General features: G+C 43.4%; 1 protein-coding gene across 7 annotated transcripts in view; it reads right to left on the minus strand.

Annotated features, from left to right (window-relative positions):
* Positions 1-24,525, minus strand: part of RAPGEF1 (Rap guanine nucleotide exchange factor 1) — a 92,361-nt gene that overhangs the window by 49,527 nt on the left and 18,309 nt on the right. For all 7 annotated transcript variants that reach the window (XM_056351072.1, XM_056351074.1, XM_056351070.1 and 4 more), the window contains 2 exons: positions 8,048-8,187; positions 1,515-1,693 (listed from right to left, as the gene is read on the minus strand). In XM_056351072.1, coding sequence (XP_056207047.1) covers positions 1,515-1,693; positions 8,048-8,187 — 319 coding nt within the window. The remainder of the gene's footprint in view (positions 1-1,514; positions 1,694-8,047; positions 8,188-24,525) is intronic.

The raw sequence follows: 24,525 nt of genomic DNA on the forward strand, positions 1-24,525 counted from the left end.
ATTAGTTCACTATTAAAGAGAGTGGATATAAGAAATTAGAAGACTAGAACTGTCTGAAATATTGCTGCTGCTGGAGATCACTTAGTTGATATTTACTTCCAATATATCCTTGGAAGGAAAGCTCACCAAGCTAAAACTCACTGGATACATAAATCAAAGCAAGTGACTATAAAGATAACATATTCTATCCTAAAAATATTTGCTGACATTTTACATGTTCTTCCAGTGTAAGGGGAAAGTTCGTTCTTTCTTTTATTAAGTGAAAGCAGGTGCTTCTCAGGACTTTCATGGCTGCGGGAAACCTGATAGCAACTGAAGAAACTTTTGTGTCTGTATCCAGAAGCCTGATGAATGTTCCCATTCTAACAGCTGTTGCTCTTCCTAGTTCCACAAATCTAACCTAAACTGGATCTCTCCTGTCCCAGCCACAGGTCTGATACTCACCCATTGCCTCCTTCATTTCGTACTGTCAGGTACAAACCTGGCCTACGCATTAGGGCTGAACACAGCTAAGCGTCTCTGTTTGCAAAATATTTGGCACCTACTGCTGTTTAAACCCTACTCTAAACCTTTCTTGCACCAGAATTGAAATAAGTGTTGTGATACAAATATTTTGGATACTTAATGGGAAAGCAAATGGGAACAGCACAACCACCGATAGAATTTCAGGAACCAAACACCTGCATTTTTCTGCCTAGTTTTGTGTTCTTCTCTGTATGGGCTAATTTTGCCCTTTCTGTATTATTCAACAATGTTTGCTTGTTTTGTGTAGATCAATTGCTCTGGCATCTACGGGATGAACAGCAGCTATATCTCTACGGCTTGGCAACTCCACAAATTCTTATAATCCGTGCTGAGCTTTGCTTTGGAAAATTTCTACTTCTTTCCTGGCTCCCAACCCACTGTCTAACTAGTTAAAATGTAATACACAATCTGTTAAAACATAAAACAAATTATCTGTTGAGAGCGTGCAAGAATGAACTTGGACTGATTCATCTATTAAAGTACATCTATTTACTTCTGTTCTGTATCTGATCCAGTAAAATCCAAAAAAGCAGTTAAGAGTACAGGCTCAGACTTCTCTAATATCAGGGTGGATAAACTGAACACAAAAAGGGATTACTCTGAAGATAAACTCTTTTTCAGGTAAAAGCTATTGGATTTGTTAGCTTTTAGGATACTATCACAGACTGCAGAAACGGTATAGCACTTGAAGACAATCTCGTGCTAGTAAATGCTGTATTTCCAAGCTTATGCTAAGAATCATCCCTTCCTCCTCTCTGAAACCATTCTGATTTGCTTTATCTTTCCACAGCACAGGCTTCTTTGCAGCCGGGAATCCGCTTTTAAATTATGTGTGAAAACTACCACATAATTAGTAAAAATAGCAGTCCCTTCATTAGTCACTGCAGCATTTCCTGTCTCCTGCGTGATCGGATTCTTCAGACACAAGAAGCGGAGAAGCTGGGAGCCTGCTGGTCTGTCACATCCCCAAACCCAAGAAGGAAACTTACCTTTGCTGGATGCGCGGGTCGGTTTGCACCAAGGGCAGGATGGCTTCCAGCACTTTACTGGCTGAACCTGGCAGCATCTCTAGTACTTTCTTATCAATTGCCATTTTGTCCACAATAGTCTTAAAGTAGCGCAATGCACTGACGACCTCCTTCTCCTTTTCCTCTAGCCATGACACATTCTAAAGAGGAGGAAAAAAAGGAAAGATATGTTAAAAACCTCAGGATTTTTAAGGGCAAAGTTCCTTTAACTCACCTGAAGTACAGCAACACTGAATGGGGTGCATTCCACGAGGACTGGAGAAAAAACCCTTCTACCAAAAACAGTTTTAAATTGAATTACTACTCTTTCAAAAGAATAGTCAGTGCAAAATTGTGCCCACACTTCAACTTCCCAAATGGTGTGCATTCCAAACTCAAGGCTAATCTCGATCAGTTTTAGGCCAAGATTAACACTACTGATGACATGATGGGCACTGCTTTGAAACCCACATGCCAAAATGCAAGGCTGAAAGAAAAAAAATCATAGAACGGTTTGGGTTGGAAGGGTCCTTAAGGATCACCCAGTTCCACCCCCCTGCCACGGGCAGGGTCACCTGCCACTATCCCAGGTTGCCCCAAGCCCCGTCCAACCTGGCCTGGAGCACTTCCAGGGATGGGGCATCCCCAGCTGCTCTGGGCAGCCTGTGCCAGCGCCTCAGCACCCTCACAGGGAAGAATTTCTTCTTAATATCTTATCTACATCTTCCCTCTTTCAGTTTAAAGCCATTCTCCCTTGTACATGCCCTTATAAAAAAAGTCCCTCTCCAGCTTTCTTGTAGGCCCCTTTAGGTACTGGAAGGTCTCCCTGGAGCCTTCTCTTCTCCAAGCTGAACAACCCCAGCCCTCTCAGCCTGTCTTTATAACAGAAGAGGCGCTCCAGCCCTCTGATCATCTTTGTGGCCCTCCTCTAGATTCAGTCCAACAGGTCCACATCCTTCTTATGTTGGGGACCCTGGAGCTAAATTCAGTACTGTAGGTGGGATCTCATGAGAGCAGAACAGAGGGAGAGAATCACGTCCCTCAGCCTGCTGGCCACACTTCTGATGCAGCCCAGGATACAGTTGGCTTTCTGGGCTGCAAGTGTATGTTGCTGGGTCACACTGACCCATCCTTTATTCCCCATGCCACATGCAGTTGCATGGAGGCATTTAAATTGGACCCCTGATGAAGGTGACTTACTGGCTGGAATTCCTTTGTGCTGCTCTTCAGGTGATCTCCTGCTGACCTGTGATCCCTCTCCAGGCTCTGGGTATATGCTGCTGGCACTGGGATCAAACTGGTAGGAGTGGGATGAATTGAGGTTCCCCTCTCCTAGCAACTTTAGTTTAAAGCCCTCTTCACCAGCTTGGCTAGCCTATGACCAAAGATGATCTTCCCTTTCTCTGACAGATGGACCCCGTCAGCCCCCAGCTGACCAGGTTTCTCAAAGTGAGTCCCATGGCCTCAGAAGCCGAACCCTTGGCTGTAGCACCGTCCTGTAAGCATTTGACGATTCACCATATTCAATGGGCCTTTTCAAATTCCTTCCCTTTGACGGGGAGGTTTGATGAAAAAACTACTTGCACTCCAGAGTCCCTTACTGCTGCTCCCAGGGCTCTTCCTGACACTCCTCAGACTGCTCCTGGCTGTACACTGGTGCTCATGTGAAACAAAACCAGAGGATAATGGTCCGTGGACTGTACCAGGCTTGGTAGTCTCTCAGTAACATCCCTGATACGAGCCCCCAGGAAGCAGAAGTGCATCAGGGTGGCAAACGGGTGCCTCTGTACCTCTCAGAAGACAGTTGCCTACGACTGTCACCCACCACCTTTTCGTAGTTGGCTGGTTGTGTATCAACGGGGAGCAGCTCGGGCTGCCTTGCTCAGCTCCAGCATCTCTCCTGATGCGATGGGTCTTTCCTCTCCAGTCTGCAAAGCAGTGAAGCAGTTCTGCAAGGGCACCTCAGGCTTCAGGCGAAGCCTCTTCCTCCTACAGGTCCTTGTTGTTGCAAGCTTCCATTCTTCCACATTACTGGTGGCCCTCCCTCCTGGGTGTGCTGGTAGGGGAGTTTTTGGCTGTTTGGCCATGGGTCCGCTGCAGACTGCACTTGGAACCAACTATCTAACTCCTTCTCAGCCTTCCTGATGCTACACAGCCTTCTCACCGCCTCCTGCAGGAGGTCCTCCACCTGGGCACACCTTTTGCAGGCAGGTCTGCTGCCTGTCCCTGCCCCAGGTGCAGACAGGAATGATAATGCAAGAAAAGAAGCAACAGCTACTGGATTTAATAGTTGCCCCTCTTATGCCATAAAAATCCTTAAGCACATCTCACCATCAAAAGATCTTTTTAATCAGTAAATGCAGTGGACGAGCCAAGGGGAAAGAGAAAAATAAAACAGGACATTCCCCTCCTCCAAATCAGAAAACTTCAGAACTCCAGAACAATCCAAACAGACGCCTCCATTTTCATACCCATCCTTGATATAGTTTCAACGATGTACGTTGTGCTCACCCTTATTATTCTGAGTAATTCTGCTCACTCCAATACGCCTACTTCCATGAAAATGGGCTACATCTTGTCTCTCCATTCACAAATAAAATAAAATAAAAAACTCCATTCTGATCAGCCTCCAACCTAAGTCATTTTGTGATGCTGCTGGAAAAGGGAACTCACACGCTTTCCACGGGGACCAACTGTGAAAGCCAAGTTTTGGCATCGGTGAATGAATGTTGCAGAAGGGAACAATTCTTTGGAATAAAGTGGAGTTGTGGTCACCAACTTCCACACCACCACCAAAACAAGAAGACGAAATTCAGAAGTGATACATGATACCTTAAAGGCATTCTGGACAGGGATATTTTTAAAAAGTTTACCAGAGTATGCCTGGAGGACCTGTAATGCCACAAGTAGTTCCTAAGTGAGATTTAAATTAACTACTGAACACTTCTAGAAAAGGAGCAAAGAGCTTAGCAGAGTCAGGTTTCATCCATTATCTCCTCAGTAAATTCAGCTTCAAGAATTAATGACCTCTGGGCTTTGTGTGCTCCCCATACTCTTGTCAGCTGTTAAACCGCTGCTTTTCTGCAAAATCAGGCCAGCAGCCCAAAACGTTTTAGGAAGAACAATTTATAGGCAGCGCTGGTTAGTAATTTGGGGCCAGATGCATAAAAGGATTAGAGTCCGAAGTCCCATCTAGCTTCAGCTTCAGAAGCCTAAGTCCCAATCCAAGATCCGCAAACCACCCTGTCATTTTCCATCTCATCTGGGAAGTGCCCAAACTCTTCTGCTGCTTCCACTTTTTGACAATATTGCTTGCCAGGCACCTCAGGTTCTGGTCTGCAGCACACAGCACCCCAAACTCCCTTGCAGAGGCACACCCCGGCTGATATAAAAACTGACATTTTCCTTTTTTCAGGCATGTGCTCTCACCACTGCACAGTTTATTCCAGGATGTGGAGAGGCTCAGTCCCTCCCACAAAGGTTTTGCACTTCGTATGACATGAGCACACATTTCAGGGATGAGAGCACCCGTATATTCCCCAACTGAGCATGACCATGGCCCAGTGGTCAGAGCTCTCAAACAGAAGCGAAGAACTGTGGATTGCAGTTCCTGCTATGATGGCTGTTTATGTACTTCATTCAACAACTGTTTCCTGTAGAAAGGTCTGTGACTTAATAGCTTAAACACTCTCTTGGCACGTCAGAGGGATGTGCTTGACTCAGAGTTAAGGGCTGAGAACGACAAGTGGAAACACAAAACCTTCTGTTGAGCACATCAAGGCATGCAAATCCAGCCACCAGACACTACTGGGGACACAGATCCCTTTTCTTTTTCTTTAATTTTTTTTCCCCAAACTTCCTCGCTAGCTCTTTGGGTAAAATTCCCTAAGAGCACTTTTCATGATCCCCTTCTGATGTTCAAAGGTATCATACACATACACATGCATACACAAAGTCACCCCAAGAAAGCCTATACATCCTACGTGGGATTGCAGGTTCTGCTCCACAGCTCAGACATATAAATGTTGGCTGCTGCTATGAGGCTGAAATTTCTCATGTTCAGTGCTTCACTCACTGAGGCCTGAGAATGACAGCAATAAATCCAGAGAAATGAGTAATAACCCAGTGGGATGGATGGATATTAAGATACACCAGTGTCTGCATCTCACAAAACTAACGATACCAACCTTTTCCACCAAACATTTTTGTGTGTGGTCCCTAAAATTTTAGTCCCTAAAGCCAAAGTAAACACGCAGTGATACACCTCCGGGTTGGCAGAGAGGACCTGAACTGATCTCTCTTTCAATTTCTCAGTTGAGGTGAACTCATCCCAGCGAGAGAGCAGATCGGTAACTGGGAGCTGCAGAACTGGCAGGACCACTTGACTCACCTATTTCCCTTTTGGGCATTAAATGAGATAAACTTAATATTCAGGCAAAACAGCATCTTCTCTCTGCTCCCCTGCCTGCCTGACACATACAGACATTTTTGCCTGATTTTTGAAGTTTTCCCCTAAATAATGATTACAAACGCATCACGTATGAGACAGAGCTGACCCAGAAAGGATTACAGTGAGCCAAACAGAATACATCTGATTACAAAAGCTGGAAGGGTCCCTTTTTTCCCCTGAATTTTGGCACTGAAAAACCTATTACAATTTTGCATATACTGTCGAAGGACTCTACAGCTCCTACAATATGCCCTATAATAAGAATCAAAGACAGGGTCCAGGGGACAAAAGGGGGCTCTAAACTGTACCCCCACTCCCCCATGTTGCCCACATCTAGGTATAAAGGGGAAGAGGAGAAGATGATGTCTGCATGGGTTGAGTATAACCTTCAGGTTACACGTAGTGATTTTACATTAATTTTTGGTATTGCTATTTCTGCTCTACAGTGATTATCTACTTCAAGAGTACAAAAATAGCATCTTAAGTACTTAAGAGGGAGGAAACGATGATATTTGGTTTATCAACTGTGTCTTCTGACAGAAAATCTCCTGTTTGTCAACTGATGTCTATATTCCACTGAGAGAACCTGGTGGCAATCCAGGCATATCCCCTTCCCCACTCCTTCCACACAAAGCTAATGAATTTACTACATCCAACTAATTGATCAGCTGGACAGTAGCTATTAAAACAGATAAGGAATGAGACAGAAATCAACAATATTTCACAGTATAAAAATGTATACAGCTTAAATAATCATGTACGGTAATAAAAATTATTGCAAGTGTTTTGTTTTCCAATTAAAAAATACCAATCTATATATAAGAAAAGGTTTTACATGTTCAGCATGCCTTATCAAGAAAAGCAAAAACTTCACGTATTATTAACATGTCAATACATATTTGCTACAGAATAGCATTTTGAAAAGGGCTCTTCATTTTCTACTTTATTTAATTTGTGGTCACATATCATCTTAAAGGAAGGCCTCCAAATTATCTCAATATACCATCCTGAAACATCAGTGGAATTAAAAGCCTTCAAGGAGCACTCTCAGACCTTTTAAATTTTTTTTATTTTTTTTAATAGCAGTCAGCAATGCAAGGTCTCGGCTCCCTAGAAAGCATATCCATAGCCTCCTGAGGAAAAAGAAAAACCTACAGCCTGGGAATGAAAAGCCTCATCACCTTCCACCTGATGGTGCAGAATAGGGCTAGGAAGCCCTGCAGTGACTTCTCTGGGTGTTAAGCACGTCACACAGCATAAGCTAACTGTATCTTGCTGACTGCTCTCAACACCACCACAACAATCTTCAGCAGAGATAACCTAAAAACATTTGCCTGTCTGGTGCTGCGCCCTGGATGAGACTTTCAACAACAACTGGGCAAGATTTTGAATTATCATAAATAACCTCAATTGTTCTTAACTTCTGGCTTAGATTTATACCTGAAACCTGACAGCAACAGTATTGTTACAGAGGTAGTCTCCAGTCTACGTGATCAGGTCCCAACAGCAGAGGAGATAACACTTTGATAATTTTGTGCTGGGAAAGAGTGATGACCTCCTGGAGACCTGAAGTACACGGGGTCTGAGGAACAGTGTGCTGGCACCAGCAGCTGCTTGAATGCATCAGTCTGACTCTCCCTGCTGATGTCATCAGAGATTGAGCACATCTCTGGACCAACTTCAAGGATTTGCTCGCCTGGGTTTGGGTTTTTTTAAAAGGATCACACCCCAAAACCAGGCAGTTATTTGGAAGCTGTAACTATAACCATAGGGTGTGCGTGAAGGGAGGATGTGTCAGGCCATACACTACATTCTATAATGAGATATTTAAATGTTTATGGAAGGAGGTCTCACCAGGCTCTCCAAAGTAAAGTACATGCCTTTGTTGCTCTTATTTTATAAAGCACAGTGCAGTTTATAACTATGGATAAAGTAACCCTGAGGATCCCTGAAAAATCCGCAGAATTCGGGGAGAGGACAAGTCACACACCAGATTTCGATAAAATGAGTACCAGCTAGCAAGAAACCAGCAAGACTAACAGAACATGTCTTTCCATCTGCTTACTTTGTTCGCTGACTTCTCTGGTGTTTTCACAGTCAGGTCAGCTTGCTTTCCTTTCTTTGAAGGGGTTCTCTTTATTTTTGGTGAATGAAACTTGCCCTTCAACTTCATAGTGAACGAGGAGAGATGGGAACGCTCAGAATCTAGAAAGACACAGAAATACATTACTGGATTAGGGTAAATTTGTTGAAGCCAGGGACATTGTGTTACAGCTTTATCTGGAAGATAATCACACCATGTAAATTTATTGCAACCATGTAAATTTATTCAGTGGAATGGGATAAAAATAAATAAATCTGTGGCTCTGTATTGTGTTTCCAACTACAGTATCACCATCATTTGCTTCCCCTCAGAGGCAGCAACACCGCAGTGCAAAGGCAGGAGCAGGGGGATTGCTACCACTCTGTGCCTTGGAAAGAAACAGAAAAACACCTTTCAAAAGCACTTATCTCCAGCAGATCCCGAAGTACTTTACAAAGGAGGTAATCATCGTCCTCTTTTGCAGATGAGCAACTGAGTCAAGGGCAGAATGTGACTTAGAGGCCTCTGGCAGAGCAGAGCTCCTGCACCTGTTTTGGCTGGGGGTCAGCAGCCACCGTGGGTGTGCAGGCAGGGCTCTGCTGGTACCCGGGGCTGCTGGCTGCTTCAGGAAAGGAAAACACAGTCCGATGTCATGCCCTTGCCTGTCTGCTGATCTCTACCCACTTCATCGCCTTTGAATGTGGCTCCATGGGTAACCTCATACTAAAAATCCTAGCCCTTGCCATTTGCAATGGATTTCACGTCAGATGTACCAGACAAACCAGAGAACAGAGGCATCCTTGGATATCCAAGGCATCCTGGATATCCTGGCATCCAAGGATACCAGGGCATCCTTGAAAGAGCATAATTACAGAACTGCTCAACTCTTAAAAATTGCATTTTCATGGGGGTTTGGTATATTTAAAAGCAGAAATCTCAAAGGTTTGCAAACATGCTATGTGCAGACTTACTGTTGAATGTATTTTTACCTGTTTAGCCACTAAGCTAAATAAAACTAAGCTGCCTTGTAGACCAGTTTAGAACATATTTTGAGCAAAGAGCACTTTAATAAATGAAGGTCTGAACTGCTCTCTAGTGACCCAGATAATTCAGCAGAAGTTACCAAAATTGTTTTTAACTACATTATCAAGAAAAGTAAGCAGTTTTGCTGTATGTTTCATTCTTCTTTTCGATTATTTGGGAATTGACTGCACTGGCTGTAATGAGTCAAAATGACACAGTGCCATGCATGCAGCACTGCACCACCTTGTTAGCATGCAGGCTGCAAACAGAAAAGGCTGCTGAGTCAAATCTAGCACCCAGAAGCTAAATACCACACTGCAGCGCAAACACCGCTCCTCATACTCAGAAATCGCCTAACCACAACTCAAGGGAAGGAACCTGTGCTTGCCTCCCCGTAAAGGCTGTCTCCCTTTAAGCTTGGTTTCCTGGTAGTGTGTTAAGACCCTGCTATTAACACCTTCACCAGCGCCAAAACTCTGGTTAGTTCTGTCCCCTAGATCAAAATTTTGCAGGCATTCTATTAATGGAAGCTGCACCAGTGCTGATTCTAATCTAGTCAGCCTGCAGACCTGTTCTCCATTTACAGGAGTAAATGTTTTTCAAAGTTTTCTTTGTAGCATAAAGTCCTGTTTAATGCACTGAGGAGGGAGGCACTAAAAACCTTGCTCACTGCAGATAAATCCAGACGTATCAGTTGGCCTCTGAAGAATCACTTACAGCAGCTGGCACCCTAACTTAGCAACAATTTACGTCATTGCTTTACATCCACCAGGGGATCTGCAAACATTTAAAACCTCTCCGGCTCCACAGGGTGCTGAAGGTCACCACTGAAAACAGTTCCTGGCTGCTGCAATAATGCTCTCGTACATCCCCCTACCCCCCCCCCCCCCCAAAAAAAAAAAGAAAAAAAAGTATTTATTTATTTCATACACCATATGAGAATTTCTATATACGCACGCTTGCCAAAAGAAGTCATGGCCCTGAATTTATTTTTCAAGAACTGGCAAATAATGACAATAATTAATCTACAGGGAAATAATGGTAGCAGCAACAAATTACGTCTGGCTCCTCCATGGGCTGCAGCGACATCCAAGTTGTTAGTCTGAGTAAGAGAATGCTCAATACCTACAAAACCCTTGGTGGCATACGGTGATAATTTTGCTTTGTAGGGACAAGAAACATGGGAGAAAGATTTCAGAAGACTGTTTCCTTTCCTCCTTCCCATCAGACATGCCTACCCACCTTTATGGGGCAAGCACATGAACGGCTCCCCCAATGCGTGTGCGTGGTCAGGAACCTCCGAAAGGAGATGTCTGGTCAGCACAGAAACTTTCTCTTCTGCTGACAGCAGATCCCCTTCACCACCAGCAGCCTAACGATTGCCCTTTGCTCTCTTTACCCTTTTGTCACATCAAACACTGAATTATTTGCATGCCACACTCCAAGGGGACACAGACCTACAGAGCGAAGACAGAAGCAAGTGGCCGGAGAGAATAGGAACTTCTTAAAATAGTATTAACGAAGTAAACCAGCTGACACTTGCAAAAATAATAAATGTTATTGTTTGAATAGCCCTGCTAAGTCTTGCTTTGAAGATCACAAATTAATGCAGCTTTTTTACTACCATGTCTTTCCATCTACAACAAGCATTTTCCAGATTTCATCTGCTCATAAGTTTCTGATGCATTTGCAGTTAAACAAATGAGTCACAAACCAATATTCTCTTACACTCAATTACACGAAGCACTTAAAATAGTGCTCTTCTTCTTCCAAGCACATTACAACACATCTTTCTCATCCTTAAAACAGTTTAGGTCTTAAACCTTACTCTGCAGATGGGAATCAGGCACAAAGGTGAAGAAACTTGTCTAAACAGAGCAGGGGGGTGAGTCAGTGACTCCAGTATAGCATCTCCATCAATAATGCAAGTCTCGTCCCTCTCCCCATGTTCATGAATCAAGTGGTGGAGCTGCTGTGATTATATTCAGTGAATGCCAACACACATTATTTGGCATGATAGGCTTTACAGTCTTCAAGCAGAAACATCACTCAAGCATTCTATACAGAGTTTGCATTTTAATAAATAGGAAGGTAGTCTAGCTCAAAGGTGTAAGTTACCTAAGTTTTTACAGATGAAGACTGAAACTTTCCTGTGAAAAGCACAGCTGAGCAAGACTTCCTAGACTGGTTAGCGTAGCGCTGGTCTGCTTAGAGAAAGTCTCTTTACACTATATCCTAATTTAAGCATCTAATACACCCTATGTCTGTCCAGTTAAGAAGTTGAAACAGCACAGCATGCCTTTACAGATCAAATAAATTTGATAACATACAGAGAGAAGCAGAAAACAGAGCCAGTGCTCAAAACATTTCTCCTGACCCTCTGCTCCTTCCTGCCTGTCTACGGTAACCAAACCCCTTAATGCAGCATTGAGGTTGCTCCTGAGTTTGGTAGTCTGCCCGCTGGAAATTGTTCTATCATATTACCCTCGCCTCTTATTGATGAATAACCGGCAGTGTTCAATGGGAGTCTCAGCACTGGCTTTCTCAGCTTCTCTTTCTCCCTTCTGATGTGCAGGAGAAGGGCACCCCATTTTTCCATCCAGTGTCCGAATATTTATAAGACAAACAGGAAAAGACAGGGTTATAAACCTGGAGTGATTTCAACTGGAAAGGGAGGGAAAAAAAACCACACAACACTGTTTCACCAAAATGTTTCTGTCTCGAAGGAACCACTGACTTTCTGTCCCCTTGTATTTCATCTGTCAGGATGCTCTGCTGCTGCACACAACCAGAATAAAAAAATCCCTTCAAAATTACTTTACTATGGATTTGAGTTTCTTGATTTCTGACTGGAAGATTTAATACGTCACGTGTTTTCATTGCTAAATCCACCCCCCTATTAATGAGGGCTCCTGCTCCGTTGTGCTTGAACACACTCCAGCTGTTGAGTCATGGCCCTGCTCAGCTCTCAGGCTTGTCTCCCCCTGGCCGGCACGCGGCTGGGGTCCGACCACACACACAACACGAGAGTGCTCTCATACATGCCTGCTCCGAGCAGTCCCACTGCCTGGTGGCTGGAGGGTTTTTTCGGTACCCTGAGAGCCCCCTGGGTCGGGCAGCCCATGGCCAGCCAGAAGCCACCTCGTCCCCCAGCAGCTCCGCCAGCTCCAGCAAAGCAGTGCTACCTGCCAGTTTGCTGACAGAAAGCTAAATCTGGTGAGGAAAGAACTGCAGAATTTAAACAACAGTGAATTAAGAGGCACAAGGGAGGGTAGATAAATCAGCTTATCTGCTTGTGGGCGAAGAAACTAGGCTGCTTAAGAGAAAGCCGGCAAGTCAAAGCCCAACGTCCACCACTGCCATAGTCAAATGGTCCCTTTCCACTTGGGTTCAAATGAACACCAGAAATTAAGTCGAAACACGTGCATACTGGTGAATTCCACCAACCTAACCCAGCAGCAAATTACTTACTTAAAAGTCAAAGCGAAAGTTCAGCCTTTTACAGAGCTCACTCACAGCAGACTTCCCAGCTGCCAGGTCCTGTTCACCAGTATAACCAGCACCCGGGAGGCTTCAGAGGTGGGAAATAACCCCCGTCTGCTTCGGACCTCCTGGTCGGGGTGGTGTAACCATGGCACAGCTCAATGGCAGGCAGGCTCCAGCATCAGGGACAGACAATTTAACTTATTAATAGACAAGTTCAGCTTGTCTAGTGCTTGAATCATACCAAACAAATTGCAAATAGACTTTTTTTTCCCATTAAAACCCACTTTAGAATACAGCACCTTTTCTTTCCTTCACCTGAAAACCTAAACTCTCCACCTTCTCTCACTCTGTATGTGTTCGCACACCGAAACCCTGCAGCTTTAGAGAAGATCAAGCCTTAAAAAAGGGTTATAGTTCATTTTCCAGCTTGAACTGACTCTTGCGGCTCGTTAGAAAGAACAAACTGGAGTCTAAAAATCTTATCCCACAAATGGCTCCCTTTTCAAAGGCCATTTGGGTCTCCACTGGATGCACATATTTAAAAGCTATCAGATTAAAAATAACAGCAGATATCTCTCCCCATGTCATAATGAAGCTATTGTGCACACTTTTAATCAACCGCTCCTGCCATTTATGCCACGAGTCCTTTGAAGGCAGAGGTGACTTATGTAATGAGTTACACAATGATGCCCATTAAAATGGCATTTGTTCCCTTGGGCTCAGCTCCACCATTTGAGGAAGACAAAAGGCAAGTTGCAAGGTTTCAGCTAAACCCTAGCTGACAGGGACTTTAAGAGTTCCGAAGCAAAAGGAAAAAATAATGAGCTATAGTTCAAAATGACCTTTTCGCTGAGGATGTGTCTGGTGCTACGAGAGGCTGTGAGGCTGGGGCTCTGGCTCTGGCTCCTCTAGACCCAATCCTGCTGTCAGAAACACAGAACAGGCAATTCAGGACAGACAGATGGGCACGAGAGCTTCCCAGGATAATCACAACACATGTTGCAAAGCAGAGGTCTTTCAAGATTTTGTATGAGTATTGCTAGAATTCCCAACCATCCTCCTTCCACTGTTAAGGGAAGGGCCGTAAGTACATACTTGTAAGTTCACAGATCTGTGAGGCCTTTGCCCTGGCTAAAGCTTTTGGGCTCTCCTGTAACACAAACATTAAAATAATAGTGATTGACAGAAAAATCGAAGCCTTCAAGCTTTGCAGAAATGTTGCTCTAACCTGAAACGCAAACAGCCTCTCCCAACAGCCGAGCTCCTCTGCGGAAGAGCTGGCAGAGCTGATGCAGGAGGCATGACGTGAAACTCACCCGTCAGCTGTGGGCAACAGAAAACTACTGCAGGGGCATTTTTAAAAATAATTTTTAATAATGTTGTGGTGGAGGGCACCTCTGTCTGTCTTGCGACAAAACGTTCAAGCCTGCCAGTGTGCAGCGATGGGGATCGAGAGCCAGCACTAGGCTTTCAAGGAGGGTTGAAGAAACAAACGAGGAGAACCCCAGATACGTTCCCAGCCCTTTGCCACCTGCAATATGTAACTCAGCTCTTGCTTTACGCAGCAAACAGTCCTCAGCTACATTTCATGCCCTCTTTCTCCAGAAGTCCTGGAGAAGTTTAGAAGTCTAAAAATGCTGATATGCAGCACTTGTGCATTGCTGTGTGTTTGCAAAAAGAATGAACTGCGATCGTGACTACAGGAAAGACAGAATGTGACAGAATTAAAACACCCCTTTTAAACGTATAAGCGCATCACTGCTGCATCATGGGTGCTACAGAAGCTTCAGACCTACCGCTTCCATCTCCGTGAATTTACTTCTCCCAACTTTGCCATTACCCCCGGAGACTGAAGCAAAGAGAATCTATTAAGAAACAAAAAAAGATTCAGTAGGGGACCCAGAAAGGAAAAAAAAAGGGAGGGGTCCGGTGTCAATCAGGAAGTTTGCCCACCCTAACCTTTGTACCTTAGGTGGAGCTGGTTGTAAGCTGCTCCAAGTCCCTCTCCAGGGAATCTGACTGCTAGAAGAGCCGCCAGATTTTAGAGGAAAACAGTGGAGGAAGGGCAGCTCGAGAATCAAACAATCATTCTTGAGCGCTAAAGAAACTTTTCCTTTAACATCACGTCACCTTCGAAGCAGCCAGCTTTTGGGAGCGGAAAGACCAACTGCCCTTTTTTTTTTTGGCAACATTACAGTGAATGAGCATAAACCAGCGAGCATTAATGATGTGCAATGACAGCACACAAACTTCTATGGAAAAGGGAGGCTCAGTTCCCTCTCAGCTGGCCAGGCAATGCTCACTGACTCACAGGCTTCATTATTTTTTATGCCGCCCTCTGGGGCCTCCAGAGGAAGCAAAACATTTTTATTTGTCAGAGAGCACATTTTTATTTTTATACTCGCCCCCCCCCCCCCCCCCCCCTCCCCAAGCAACCATGAATGAGGCATCTCCAGCTGCAGCAACCTCACATGGAAAGAGCTCACAGTGTTTGCAAGGGGTTTGCGAGGCACAGAGGGCAACTTATCAATTCAGATACATCTCCCGACTGCAGTGAAAAGGATTGGGTCAGTCAACAACATTAATTTTATGGTGCATTAGTATTACAGCTCTTCTTCCTTCCAGCTTCATATTTGGAAGCAAATCTTCAGGCTGCGAGGAAGTGAAGATGCATCAGACCAAGCAGCAAACTCAGAGCAGCTGACCATGTTCCCTCCTAGTCCTCTTCTAAGCCTGAAGTATTTCAGAAAAGAGAAATCTCCTCGCATGCACACACATAATCCAGGAATCCTTTAGCTGCTCAAACTGCAGCAATGCCACCCAACTGATTTACCGGGGGGGGGGGGGGGGGGGGGCGGGGGGCGGGGGGGAAGGAAAAAGGTACCATCAATTGAACAGGGAGGGATTTAAGGGAGAAGAACTTTGCTGCCCAAGTTCACTTTCCTCCAGCACACCAAAGCTGTCTTTGAGACTCCTTTTTGAAAAAGATACTGTAATTTATTGATAAGCAGCAGACAGGACTTTTGCTCAATTTTATCTGAAAGCAAGCCACTCCAACACATTGGTCCTGTATCAACTCACAAGCAGGAATGTTGCAGTTCACTGAATCACTAGCAAACTTTTGTGTGCAGCATCTGGTAAGTCTTTGGTAATTCCCCATTTAAGTACTGATTTTACACAGCCCTACAAGCCCGAGAGAACTAATGGGATTACAACACTGGTAACATAACTCATAACTCCCCCTGTGCCAGCAACACTAAAACAACAAGAAAGTCAAGTAGCCTCCAACATCAACATGACCGCTGTGGTCCATGGTCACCCTGCTCTACACATAAAAGCCACCATGGCTGTTAACTAAACATTTAATTTTAAATGGAAAAAAATAATCCAGCTACAGGCATAGCCTCTGCATTACTTCAGCAAACGCTCTGAGCACAGAAATTGCAACAGTTGCAAGGGAATCTTTTGAATTTCTCTGTTCACCAAACATGACTTAATATGGGGTCCGTGGGCATCCCCGCTCGTCTAGCGGCTTTATGAGGATATAGTCATGACAGTGATTCAGACATCTAAAAATAAAGCCCTGCAGGCACAAGTATGTGTGCGCACTACCTGAGTCACTCCAGGCTGTAGGGAGCACGCAAGCCAAAGCTAATTCGTTTCATTCACGCTGCTGCCATGGCTGAGCAAAAAGCCTTGTCACTGAGCTCAGCTTAAACTTTATCTCCCCTCCTCTCATTTTACTCAAGCACATTTAGACTCCTTCCACACTGAAAAACCTTTGCTAGGCTTGGGTTTCAGTCATACGGCTGTCAGCTTTGAAACTCAGACCTGAAAGATTATAACCCGATGTTGCTGAAGCTGTTTATCCATCTCCAAGGTGATGGAATGTCGTCACTGGCACTCTGCAAGGATGGCAAGCAGAAACGCATTATTTTAGATGCTTTAGGGAAAAGCCTAACTGCTCACAACCTGCCTACAGGTTCAACAGCTGAAAAACAAGGTTGTAAATGACAGTCTTGACTTTGCCTTGGCCCTCCAGCACCAGTTTCAAATGGGAAAAACTCAGCCCTCTTTCATCCTTGGAGAATAACCTCAGCTCTCATTCATTAGAAGATGGAAAAAAAAAAAAAAAAAAAAAAGAAAAGCTGGCTCGGATCTGCCTGACACAATTTCCAGTTGCTTTGGACATTACTAATTATAGTCATCTTTATTTCTGACCTCTGATTACAGACTCTTTGCACATCCAGTCTGAATTGCAAAGCTAACCCCTCTTTTCTAGTAGGCTTGGGAAGAACCTTATCCCCTGCCCAAAAGCCACTGCCCACACTCATTGGAGCTGAGCACAAGAAATAAGATCAAAACATGGAAAGCATTTGCTTAAACATGCTCAATTTTATTTCCTTCTTTAGCAAGTGCCGTAGATTAAGGGCAACAGTCCAGGTGAGAATGTGATGTAAGCTCTGTTCCATGCATGTTAGGAGATGAGCTAACTGCTCTGCAAGGAAGCCTCATTTCTCACTGTTCTGACTAGCACTGTATCCTCAGGGCTCAGATGCTGAAAAGCAGATACTTGGTTCAGTAAGATTAAACATGCCTGCACAACTTCAGTGCACCATGCTGGGGGCTCACATCTCTGCAACAGAAAGAAAAATGAATTTCAGGAACCAGGCCAGTACTATCTCCTAGAGGCACTGCAATACCAGTGTAAACTTCCCTAATATTGCTTACTCAATAAAACAAGGCATCACAGGAGGGCTATGCAAATCACTAAACTTTGAAGTACTACCATACTGTTGCCCCAAAGGGCCAGCTCTCTATCTCCACATACAGACAAGCCTGTGTGCAAAGTGATACAGCAGCGCTGCAGGTGTGAAATTTCTGATGTAATCAGGTCAGAAGCTGCTTTTCCATTATTGTTGTGCTGCTCGCGTCAAGGGTTAAGGAGCTGCAGGCCATACCCTCAATTCCATACCCTATTCTATACCTGATAGGATCTGCAACCAAACCATCACTTTTATTGCCTGCCTGCAGGCAGTAGGAAATTTTAGTCTTCTATAAGCACAATTTGAAACATCAGTGCCTCCAGCAAGGGGAAACTGAGATGTTAATTGAACCGAGCAGCCCAGGAGGGAGCTACGTCTTTGTGAGCTGCAGGATCATCTGGGGATGTAGCACATCCCTAGACCATCGTGGCAGGAAACGTGAGGTAGCTCATGGAGTCCAAGTGGGATGTCTACCTTTCACTCTACTGCATATAAACATTAAAAGTTACTTTAGCAGTAAACAATTATTTGTGACAACTTTCCATCTTATCCTGTCACCTCATGCCTGAATTAAAATCTCCTGGTTAGATCGCTCTTACAGACAACAGGTTTCAAGAAGACGGCATACTGCTACAAACACCTGCAGTTCTCCCCAATCTTTTCAGCAAATCCTGACTTTAAAACAAACAATAATGAACTTCTACAGAAGCAAACGCTGGCAGATGTGTACAAATGTCTGCAGAAACACAAAGAGAATCTGAAGGAATCCATGCCACCAGTAGTACGGAAACAGTCACTAGATTCTACTTGTTAACGCTGAAGAAAAAGCAGCTATTCCCTAGCTATTTCAGAATATTATGTAGCTTAATGCTACAAGCCTAATGACAGGTTTGGAAACCTACTTAACAAGGGGATAGCTGAGTTCAATTTCTTTGGAGCTAAATTCTTTGCTAGTATGCCGTGTTATTTCTTATATCACCCTGGCTATCTGTGTTTAAACAGTTACTGTTATCTTTAATGGAAATTACCAAAAGTGGGCCCTACAAAGAATCCATTTCTATTTTTTAATGAGCTTCCAGTCTACTGATACAGGAAGCTGGCCTGCATTTCAAGAAGAAACACCTTCAAGGCTAACATACAACGGGGTGATAACTACAGGGAATGATGCTGAGACTCTGTTTTACCAAAACCAAAGTTGAACCTTATCTCAGCATCTCTTTACAATCTTGCTGAAACAATTCCTTTATCACTGAATAAATCTTGGTGAATTAACAGCTACTTGAGTGCTGTTTTTACGAACAGCCCCTTCCCTTATCATATCGTATCCCATCAGTTTTCAAAAGTGAGACACTGCCCAGGAGCCACCCCTGGTACCAGGGAGGTACAGGGTGCCACACAGACGCAGTCAAAAATCATGATCCACCGATCCACTCCATGAAAGAAAGCATGCTTGAAAGCCCAGCGCACAGATTATGTGGCAGAGAGAACCTTAGGATTCTATAAATAAGAAATAATTTTGTACAGTATTTATATTTAATTTGGTTTTGACAAAGCTGCAAAACCACAACTGCCAAAGCTATTTAAGTTGCTGCAACACAATATACAATCGTGTGGCTATCCTGCCATCCAGACCTGAAAGGTGAATCAATAATAATTTCAGCTTGTGGTACGTTGAGCAATACTTTCGGAGCTGAGGAGGTCCATTTGGAAAACAGCAGCTACTCTGTCACAAGAAACTTCAGCTCCATGAGGCCCCAGGACACGCGGTGTGGGTTTTGCAGCCCCGGGCGGGCTGTGGGTCGGGTCAGGCGATGCTCCATCATGCCCAGGGAGCACTGACTTCGGTCAGGCTAAGCCCAGCGCTTTGTCAAAGCTTCAGTGTGATTAACTTTACGCTCTTTCACTCTGAAAGACGTTCAATAACTTACTGGTTTCTGCAGCAGATTTAGTATGTCATAGCAGTTGGGTTACAGAAAGACAGAAAAAGATGTTTATAAAAATACCTTTGGTGCCATTATTAGAAGAGTAAATACCTCCTAGACCTTGTGTGCTTTAATATTTAATATTATGGTAATGCACAACCACCCTGCCCAAGCTCCATCCCGGTTGGATTTTGAGTCTTCAGCTGGGTCCAGCCAATGAGTCAATAAATTACACTGCAGTAAAGCAACAAGAAACACTGTAAACCATCTTTCAGCTAATAAAGAACCACCTATAACATTACAAACACAGAACTGACTTTGTACATATGATCCACATTTACTATTTTGCAGCATAAGAAGCACCTAGTACTAAGCTTTGTGGCAGCCTAGTAAAAACCATAGCTTTGTAATTGCTATTTAATACCACATGAGCTAAAAAATACTTAGACCTGAGAGATTAGGTGTCTGAGACTCTGCAATAACAAAAAACAAAACCCAAACAAACAGACTGGTAGCCTCACAGCCCTTTCTATTTTCTATACTGTTATCTGCAATATCCTGGCAAGTGGGGTGGGTGGGGGAGAAGAAAAGGAGATGGGGTGCTGCTCAGCAGAAATACCTGTGTGTTGTGGGAGAGGGCTGAGAGGAGCTGAACGTGCCGCCATTGACTGCAGGGCCTCAGCAACATCTGCTCCCCAGCAGCAGCACTCTCCCACGAAGCCCTGCACAGCTTCACAAGGAGACTTCCAATCTGAGCTTGGACTTCATTTGTTTTAGCATGTGTTTGGGGGAAACTTCCCTTTCCTTTCTGCACCGTTTACAAATTTACACAATAAACTCAATTTGCCTCCTTCCCCAAACAAACAAATAAATTTTTCCTTTTTTCTCCTCTGTGTACTCATGAACTCTACTCTGAAGCTCAGCAAACAAACTCTCAGCTACAACCTACTTCTAAAGTGCTGATTTCTATAGAAGAATCACAGCTGGAAGATATCTCTCCTGCTTCATTTTTGGCAACTCTGCAGTCAGAAAAGTCTGAATACACTAAGTGTGCCATCATTCTTCATTAGCCTGAAAACCGGCTACGTATCTATTGCAGAGAGTGCAAAACTGGAAGATGTCTCAAACAAATCTTGGAAAAGGCATTTGATTTGGGACAACTTGCTTCATTAAAATGTGTTGAGAGTCCCGAGTTCCTCTGCAGAAGGCTCTTACAGTCTATATGACTTTATTCAATACCATTTCAATGTCTACCCTGATATTACACTGAAGCCATAGGTACAAAACCACCATAACAGCTTGATTGCTGCTATTTGACAAAAACCCACTATATATAGCAGTCACAAACTGAACCTGCTCACATGGACACTTTGAAAGATGCCCCTCACAGAAGACATTTCCAACAGAGATTCAAACCACTTTTGCAATATAATTAAAAAAAAAACAAACAACAAAACAAAACAGAAAACACTTCAATACTTCAAGTACAGTCAAGTTAATTTGCCGTTTGTTGGCAGAGAACCGAGCAGAAGAGCTGAGCTGGTTTTCTGGCATCTGTACGGATCTACACTTTCAGGGAGATTGCTTGAAACTACAACACACCAGTAGTTATCATGATAAAACATACCAACATTCAAAGCCACAAGAACATTATAGCTCAGACTTTATAATGACAAGGCTTTTCCAACCAGGAAAGTTAATTCAAATCAAGGTGAAGGTTGGAAACATGCACGTTGTTCCCTATTAACTCCCCACACCGTTTTACTTTGGAATAAGACTGTCTACTTTCGAAATGGATTTAGCTAATTAGAAGCCAAATTGGCAGTAAAGGGCGATATTTAGGGAGAATTCTCATATATATGGGAAGCTGTTTCTCAATGATAAAAAGATAAAGTCTATCTTTGACAAACAGGAGTAGATGACAAACCTCCAAGGAGATTTTTCTTGTAGGAACGCTCCCTACAATCCAGCAGCCTGTTCTCAAAATTGTTTGCGTATATTTCTTCTTTCCCAGTTGGTAGGAGTGATTTTATTTTGTCATTTTTATTTATTTAAAGGATATTCCTGCGGTACAATAAGGAATCAGGAAATTAGAGGAACTAAACCTGTTCCTCCAACAACACAAACCCAACATTTCCCATTGTAAAGCAGAAATTCCTGTTTTGTGCTCTACTGTTAAGAATCGGGTCTGCATTTGCAAAACAACTCAACAAAGAAGTGCCAGCTCCACTGAAACACTTTGTCATTCACAAACCCAGTGGAAGGGAAGTCAACTGGAGGCTTAGCAGCAAAGCTCTAGGCTTATATTTAGACAATAGTCTAAATAAAACCTAACCTAGCACCAAAGGGGCACCTAGTTTTTACATACAAATTTGCAGAATGTTTCTTTTGCCCCATTAATGTCAAAACTGCCATCTCAGTGCCTCTGAAATGACTGTGTGATGGTTTTTCATTTTACACAGCCAGAAGTTCATGGCACAAATGGATAAGAGGTGGGGATTCAGAGCAAGTGATACTTGCCACCAGTCACATAAAAAGCTAATGCAGAACAGACAAGACCATGTCAGTGGGTGGAGGACCTACCTGGATGATGGCAGCTCAATTCTTGATGTCACTGTGAGTGGCATTAAAGGACAAACGGACTAACTGTGATCCTGAAGCCATGTAATATTCCTGTAATTGGCTTGAAACACACTGCCAGTCAACAGGCAGCAGACAGTAAACAGTTTTGGCAAAGCTGTCCAAGCAATAATCAGGTTACTGTGAAAGAAACAGCCAATGTTCACAGCAAAGGACCCAGCTCACCATCCCTATTAAGCTCTCCAGATGTAACAGTACGAATGCTTACAGTTGCTTTCAACATTTCAAACCAAGAAACCACTCCCTCATATTCTTAATTACCTCCCACAGCAAGACAGACGGAGATTTGGAGTGTCCATAAATTCTTACTAGTAGAGAAATCATCCCATTAATTTTCTAACATTAACTCTACCAAGCTTATTTTATAAAATTACTAGCCAAACCAGAGGCCAATAATGAGATGATCTATTTGGAAATAATATTTTTCTTGGAGGGAAAAAAGAAACATCATTTTCATCTACAATACCCATAAATCACTTTATTTACAGACTACAGCTCAGGGACTCTGGGCCAGTCTAGTGACAGGATTTCTTTTCTATTTGCACCATGTCAGCATCTGCTCTCTTCATGTGAAAACAGAAAGCTGCCCAAGGACATTATAGCACTTTCACACCCTGAACCACCCACATCCCAAAGAGCCTGCCTAGTTCAGTTAATTATAAGCACACTGTGTTTTGCATTTCCTACCATTTTAGTATTGAAAGTGTTTAGGTGAATATATGGTAACACTGACTGCCAGAGCAGCTCTTGTTCAAACAAACATAAGCCACTTCTTTATTTGAAAAGCTGAAGTCAAATGCTCCAAAGCCCCTTTCAGAAAGTGATCATGTGGCAAAACGACGGGCATACAAGGTGAACACCGGTAAATACAGTCAGAAGCACGTCCTCCTCACCCTAGACATGTTCAATTATACTGTGGTAGACATGGATTTTAAAAGGATTTTCACACGCCTAAGGAGCCAAATCTGGCAGTGATTATTATTTTTTAATGTAAATAAACATTTTACGCCTGTGTATACATAGTGCTGTTAAAGAGAAGCTCTGACCGTGCTGAATTACCGTATCAAGAAACAATTATCTCCAAGGTAAAAAGGTAACAGTCAAGTATGAGAAAAATCACAACAGGAAGAAGAGAAATGATATTCCAGATGAGAGCAAACGACACTGCTTTCAAAGCATGCTAGGGGCTATACAGAGCCCACTTACTGCAGATAAGAATTCAGATTGAATTTTGGAGGTCTAATCTGAAATACAGAGAGTTGCAATATTCCTGGGGGTAGACAGCTCCAGAGAGCACAAGCGTTACAGGAAGAGGCTTCTTTTACCAAATTACCATCACTCTTCCTTGACTTCACGTCTTCTGGTTGCGTATTAAAACAACAATCTTGTATTATCTTAACCTCAGCCTATCATTTTGCCTCCACAGAAGCACAGGCCAGAAAGGGAATTCCAGATTCAAACCTATTCTCTTGCTGGATCATAAAAATCACGTTGTAACTGTAGCACATAAATCGCCACCCACTGGGACCTGATGCAAAACAAGGAAAATCAAAACAAGGAAACCAACCAAACAAGGAAAATCCTTAAACAAAGAAGGAAAATCTTTGAAATCATCAGTCTATCCACTTCAGTGCTATTAATTCATAATGATCTTGATTCTTATAGCTAGTTCTAAATCTTCAACAAAGTACATGTCTTTTTATTTTAAAAATATGACCTGCATTTGAATTTCTGAGTAAGAGCACAGATGTACACAACGCTTTGCATGTTAAATATGTGGCTTTATAGCAGCTTAAATTTCACACGTGCCCATCTTTTCAATGGCAAATCTGTTCTGACATTGCTTATTGTTACAGGATCTAAAAAATACGGAGGCACAGAGAGCGCCTAACATGCGAGTTTTGATAGCAAACAGGCTATCTACGGAGAGGCTCAACAGACAGAGGAGGAAAAAAGAGGCCGATCAGTCATCAGTCAGACTCTTTTTAATCAGGTTGAAACGCTTTGCTGCGAGTAGAGGGGGGTTCAATCTCTCCAATCCACATTCCCATCACTCATGCTGCTTTCTTAATTAGCAGCAAGTGGACAACAGCTGTCAGTAGCCTGGAGGCCAGAAAGTTATCAGCAAAAAGGGGCACGTGTTAAGGAGAGAGACATGGGGGGAGCCACGGAACGGAACGGGTCTCTCAAATACACGAGTGGTCAATGCACGCAAGAGATGAAATGGCACACCAACACATGGCCTTGCACACTGACACTGAGAGGATGCTTTTCCTGCTGGCTTTAGTCTGGTTCTTTTAAAATATGACTAATTGCAATTGAGGGGTTTTTTTTAGTATTCCCATAACAGGAACATTTAAACTGAGAATAGAAGGAAATGGGAAGGCCATCCTAATGTCTCGATGAAAATACATGGGGGTCAGTTCAAAGGCACGGTGTAATAAAGTCTTCAAGATTGTTCCTGAGGTTTTAAGCATGAAAGTTGAAGCACAGGAGAGAGGGGGGAGAAAAGGTGTTTTACTTAAATAGCAGAGAGAAAAACTTCAGCAGATGATACAAACTTAATCAGAGGCAACTAGAACACATAACCTCAAACAGCACGGAAGAATTCTACTCAGTCATT

Source organism: Falco biarmicus, chromosome 9 (genome assembly GCF_023638135.1).
Source record: "Falco biarmicus isolate bFalBia1 chromosome 9, bFalBia1.pri, whole genome shotgun sequence".
NCBI classification, from domain to species: domain Eukaryota; kingdom Metazoa; phylum Chordata; class Aves; order Falconiformes; family Falconidae; genus Falco; species Falco biarmicus.